Source organism: Helianthus annuus, chromosome 5 (assembly GCF_002127325.2).
Source record: "Helianthus annuus cultivar XRQ/B chromosome 5, HanXRQr2.0-SUNRISE, whole genome shotgun sequence".
Lineage (NCBI taxonomy): Eukaryota > Viridiplantae > Streptophyta > Magnoliopsida > Asterales > Asteraceae > Helianthus > Helianthus annuus.
In genome coordinates, this window is record NC_035437.2 from 129,801,916 (window position 1) to 129,808,310 (window position 6,395).

A 6,395-nucleotide genomic window follows, 5' to 3' on the forward strand; every position below is an offset into this window, starting at 1 on the left:
TGTGAATGATGAAAGGCTGAACATGAAATGTGAATGAGAGTCAAAATTAGGTTTAAAAAAAAAGCATTTTAATATTAAAAAGGGTTAGTTGACATAAATACCCCTCACGTGCATAGCACATGGTGAGGGGTTAAGTGTTGATTTTGATGTCGTTAATTTGTGTTTTGGATTTAAATGGTTAAAATTAGACCACTGGAACTCAAATCAAGAAAAGTTTGATTTTTGAATTCAAGTAGTTAAAGTGCAGAAACCACAGGGACTCAAAAAAGACTTTACTCCACAAACCATCTAATCTTTCATTGATTTTTATTTTATTTTTCTGCATATCAATATTATAAAATTACAAATTTTCAACACAAAATACAAACGCATATAAGTAGTGATGCTTAAACTAACAAACTTGATAATTTTTAAACTTTCACATAATATATACCAAATTAGTTTATGCCATAACATAAAACACATTTTTCACGAACTAGTTAGTCTGTTTGGCTAAACATGTTGCACGAGTTCAACCAAAAACTTATTCGAACTTGTTTATGTTTATGCCAAATCAAACAAGTAAATTTTGCATCGTTAAAGAAATTCATACCGTTATAGGAGAGGATGATGGACTACTGGGTTTGAACTATAGATTAAAACAAATTTGCTAAACTTAATTAGGAGTTAAAACACAACTAAGTCTAATTATACTACCAAACTTTTGTTTGTAATATAAACCAAAAGCTCTTTTTTTCGAAAATAAATAGAATCATTTTTTTATTTTTATCAAACCTTATAATCCATGTAATTAAGAAAAGTAGGTGGTGCACTGGTGCGTAACTGAACTACTCAGTATTTCAAAGACCTACCTCGTACAACACTCAACTTCATGGGTATGCATTTCTCATAAGAGGGTTTTCACTGGTATCTAACTTCCTATATACGAAATTCCATATGATCTGTCTTTTAACTTTTTCTAGTCTATTTCTCTTCAACAAATTATCACAACTCATTTTTCTAGCCTGTTTCTCTTCAACAAATTATCACAACCCATACTCATATTTGTTTCTTTTTTGATGTTCTTTTAGAATTTTGAGCTCATCTTTGGGAGGGTTTAAATTTGGTAACTTTCTGTTTCACAAGTTATCATACAAATCACAAATGGGGCGAGGAAAGATCGAAGTGAAGCGAATTGAAAACAATACGAGCAGGCAAGTGACGTTTTCAAAGAGGCGAACCGGTCTTATAAAGAAGACCCATGAGTTATCTGTGCTTTGTGATGCTCAGATTGGTCTTATTGTGTTCTCTAGCAAAGGGAAACTCTATGAGTACACAACTCATCCTCTCAGGTTAAAAACTTTGTTTATTTATTCTTGGATCACCTTTTTATCTTTAATTTTGTTAGAATTAATTTAGGGTTCGTCTTTCTCCCTTAGATCTACGGATGTTATCTAATGAAATGTACTGTTAAAATGATTTAAAAAAAAAAAACCTTGGATTTGTATCATAATGGTTGCAAAAATCCTTAGAAAACCCTTGTATGCATGTTATTGTAAGAAAAGAATGTTTTAAATAATAATAATAAATACAATAACTCTCTCTCTCTCTCTCTCTCTCTCTCACACACACACATACACACACTAAAAAGTTTTAGATCTTTAAGCCTTGCATTAGGGTTTGCTGAATTTTGTTTTAGATTTGTCCAAAATCTTCAAGCCTTGCATAATTTATTAATTACATACATGAATGTATCAAGATCTGTTTAAATGTGATGAAAAATTGAAAGATCTGATTTTAACTTTTGCTCCAAACATTACAGCATGAGTCAAATGATAGACAAGTACTTGAAAGCAACTGGATCTCGTATTACTCATCAAAACAACCAGGTAAGACCTAGAGTACAAAGATTTCACTTCTCAACAACCTAAATTTTATCAAAAGTCTAAGAGTTTTTTTAACTTTGTTGTTGAATAAATTTTTGATGAGAAATTAAAGGAACAAATGCGTAATGAGTTGACAAGAATGAAGAAGGAGACACTGAACCTTCAATTAAGTCTCCAACGGTACAAAGGTGATGATCTGAGCTCAGCACAGATTGAGGAGCTTAATCAACTTGAGCAACAATTGGAATTTTCTGTTCAGAAGGTCCGTGCTAGAAAGGTATTGTAGTCAACCTGTGACTTTATTTCTTGTTTATATAGAAATTAGAAACCAAATCATTATATATGTTTTTAATATCACATGCTGCAACTATTTCAATCATTTCTCTGTCAAGTGCTAGCTAAGTTGAAAATTATGTATTAATATTATCTTCAGATTTTTAACCATTTTAATATTTATTGACCCTTTTTTTTGAGGGTTGTACTAAACATAACACCACCTATGATTTTACTCAACGTAACCTGGACGTTTAAAAATTAAAACCTGCCCTTAAAAGGGCGTTTAAAGGTTGGAACTTGTCCTAAAACGAGTGTTTAGAAGGTCAAATGGCCTTTTAATTAACATTTGGAACGTGTCCTTGAACCGGCATTTAGAGTCAAGTTAATCAAATCTAATAGGGGTACGTTTAGTAACAATAGGGTTGCATTTAGCCCACTCGTTTTCTAACAAGGTACATGTTCATTAATTATTATAATTTTGGGTTTTTTTTTAACTTGACCATCATATGTGAAAGTAACTTCTGTGTGATTTTGATCATGCATTGCAGTTGCAACTTCTTCAACAACAGGTGGACAATCTTCAACGCACGGTAATATTTGTATCTCTACATCATCAAAAGAATATATGTATAAACAGAATTACTAAAACTCATTTTCTTTTGCTTATTTACCCAGGAAAAGGTGTTAGAGAAGGAAAATGAAGAGATGTATCAGTGGGTAAGTCATAAGTGTTAATTGGTGTACATAAAGATAGCATTTTGGGCATTACTAATTAATTATTTTATTGAAACAGTTGATGGGCAAACAACAGGAAGAGATCAACCAGCAACAAGTAGCAGCAATGACTGAGCTGAAGCTTGTTGGACAAGAACAGCAACTATTTGAACAGTTTCCATTTTTTGGATCCGAAGAACCGCCCAATAGTGTTCTACAACTTGCTGCAAGTCTCCCTCAGCTTCAACTGCAATCGTACCCGTATCACCTCCAGCCCATGCAACCCAACCTTCAAGAATCAACTAGCGCACAACAAAACATCTTCGGTACGTTCAAATGTTTTAACATGTTAATATTTGTAGATTACTAGCCACATTATTGTGGTAACATGCAAATATTTGCGGAACATATCAACCATATACCAAAATTGTTTGGTAAAAAAGCCACTGATTTTTATATATATAACCACAATTTTGGTATATGGTTGACATCCAAAGGGTTAAGAACATAAAAATCAAAAGCAAGAATATCCTATCTAGATTTTACCCTTGAATTATGGTTAATTATTGCACAGAAAATGTTCATTTTCAAATGTAACTTTCACTTTGACCCTTTGACTAAAAATTTAAAATTAACTTTGATATCAAAATGGATTGGTCACGTGTGTGGTTCGAAATATAGCAGGGTAACGTGGGTTTTGACCAAAACAGGTCTTGTTAACCCTCAACACTCTTTTGTCGTTTTTATTTTTATTTGATAATATTTTAACATATTAAATAATATTTTAATATTTTATCCTATTGATCAATAGAAATTATCTTTGTGGATACCAATGCTCAATCCTTGCGAGCTTTAAGTATTTAAAGGAAAAAATAGCCGTTAAAAAAAAAAAAAAAAAAAAAAAAAAAAAAACTCATTATCGAAAAACTGATAATTCTAGTCAAATAATTTAGAATGGTTTAAAATAACAACCGTCGATAATTTATCGATAAAGTTATGTTAAAAATCCGGCGTAGGCAAAATTTTACTTACCGGATGACCTTAAAATATAATTCCTTTCTTTTTTATTTTGTTTGATCCATTGTAGATTGTGGATTACTTTTATTTATCTCGTTATTTTTTCTATTATCGATATTTTACTGGTTATTAATAGAATATTAACTCAAACTAATATGCTTTCCTGTTAATGGATTGCAACTTCTCTAATATTTTCTATAAATGCTTTTTGATTTAATTTTAATATTTTCTATAAATGCTTTTTTTATGAAGTTATATGTTTGGAGCTCATTTAAGACTTTCTTTTTTACTTCTTTTGCAGACTGATTGCTGTGCTTGGGAAAGGGCCTCTTTATAGATATAGATATTTTATATCTGTGTGTATGCACAATAATTATGACGGTGAAGAAACTTATATATATATACATATGTGTGGTACATTATGTACTTATTTCTGGGGTATTTGAAAGATATAAAAGTTTGCAGTTTGATGGACTTGCAATATATGAAGCTTTGTTATTTACATATAGTCATATACTGTCACCAAGAATCAATACTATCCTCTATATGTAGATGGTTTATATCAAGACAGGCTTCATATGTTAGTCTTGGACATATATATTATAGAGTCCGAAGCACATGTTCAACGCTTAGGAATAACTCAACTAAAGAGCAGTTGCTACTGAACCTAAGCATTGAACATACATGTGCTGAACATTGAATAAGTTTTTGCTCTCTATCAAATGTATGTTGTGGATGTTGAGTCTCGATAAGTCTCAAGTCGGATTTTTTGTAGTTGAAGACTCCTTTCCAAATATAACATAGAGATTCAAATGCGTGGTAATACCATCATATGCATTTTTTGTTGCATATAATGAGCCTAAATAAAAAGAAGCTGAAGTCTCAAGTTGGGTTTTTAGTAGCTGAAGACTCCTTTTCAGATTCAGTATAGGGGTCAAAATGATCATAGTTATAGAATAAGAAAAACAATGAGAGGATTGATATATAATGGCCTGTTACCCTTATCAAAAGACAAGGCTTAAAGATCCGTCATATTGTGACAATGGGTGCTCTCCGAACACATTATTGACATCTCTAGACTTCTTAGTGCCTTTAGATCTTAGAGATTATGACCATGTCACATTTGTATACGGAGATATTAAATACGTGATTTGTTTTGGTCATAACACTTTTGGGCTAGTGTAAAGATACCTCTTCAATTTGATCTAATAAATATAGACGTATTTGGATTGTAGATCCACTTGGAGGATCAAGATTAAACCTACTTCCTTGTTTGTTAACACACTAACGAGTGCGGAATCCACGTAAGTATGCAAACCAAAGCAAAAAGGAACAAGCACAAAGTAACCAAAGATTCACAAAGCTTTGATTGATTGAAGAGAATCAATACATACACACAGTACAGTGTTACAAAACTCACAGGACTCTCTTTAATTCTCCTAACTAAACTGAGTAACATTTCTCTGTTTATATAGCCCTAAAATCCAGAGATCCTACGAACTGTTAACAAGCCCACGAACCCTCCATGGGCCACGAACTGTTAAGGGTTCGTGGATAAACCTCCTTAACTTCCATTATCCACGAACTGTTAAGGTACCACGAACAGTCAACTCCCACTAAGACTTTGAGTCTTGCATGAGACCACGAACCCTTTTAAGTCTTCGTAGATTTCCTTCAAATGAATTTCAATATATACTAGTGACATGTGACATCATCATGACATCATGATGATGATGTCATGGTGATGTTAGCTCGCGGCGCTTCGTGCTTCGCGTGTCGAACTCTGGGGCGCACAACAGAGGAATGTCGTGACATCGGGCTTGAACCGAACTGAGCCGAGTCAAACCGAACCGAGTCGAACCGAATCGAGCCGCATCCACAAAGTGCATCAACAAACTCCCCCTTGGATGCTGCTCGTGATGGTTCAATCTTCACATGTTGTCGGATCTTCAGATGTCTTCACGTGTTACTGTAAGGAGGTGCAACAACAAACTCCCCCTTGGACGTTGCCCGTGAGACTTTGATCTTCAAATCTTCAGATCCTTGTGGATGAGTGGTCAGCAGCAACTCGATCATCTTGATCTTCTGATTGCATCAATGTCGTGTCTTCATTCCACAACTTGTCATCTAACATGTTCTCTTTGTCTTTAGCTAGTTTGAGTGCCACATCTGTATATACAACAGAGCTAAACGCGTAATGAGAACAACCGCTTGGAATGTATTCAACATAAACAAACGACACACATACGACCAACTCTCAAACAAACACCGACCGACAACAATTTGAAAGTTGAAAATTTTTGAACAATTTAGGTTTTAACTTTCAAAACTTGCTAAATTTTGATCATTTATGAAGGTGCAATTGTTTTCCGGCTTACAATCAGGTTTCAGGTGGTAAAGTCTCGAGATCCAACATCGTCCAATCAAAAAATAAGATAGAAAAAAAATATTTTTTGCTTTTATAAAGTTTAAATTAAAACACACCTAAAATCTTTTTGGTATTTTTGAGTATTTCAAATTAAA

At 33.2% G+C, this 6,395-nt stretch overlaps 1 protein-coding gene across 1 annotated transcript; it reads left to right on the plus strand.

Annotated features, from left to right (window-relative positions):
- Nucleotides 1-1,034: 1,034 nt before the first annotated feature.
- On the plus strand, nt 1,035-3,225 carry LOC110939146 (MADS-box protein defh21). The gene is made up of 6 exons (XM_035989971.1): nt 1,035-1,310; nt 1,769-1,868; nt 1,978-2,142; nt 2,690-2,731; nt 2,817-2,858; nt 2,935-3,225. The coding sequence occupies exons 1-6, from the start codon at nt 1,144-1,146 to the stop codon at nt 3,223-3,225; spliced, it is 807 nt and encodes a 268-aa protein (XP_035845864.1). The 5' UTR covers nt 1,035-1,143.
- The last annotated feature ends 3,170 nt before the right edge of the window (nt 3,226-6,395 follow it).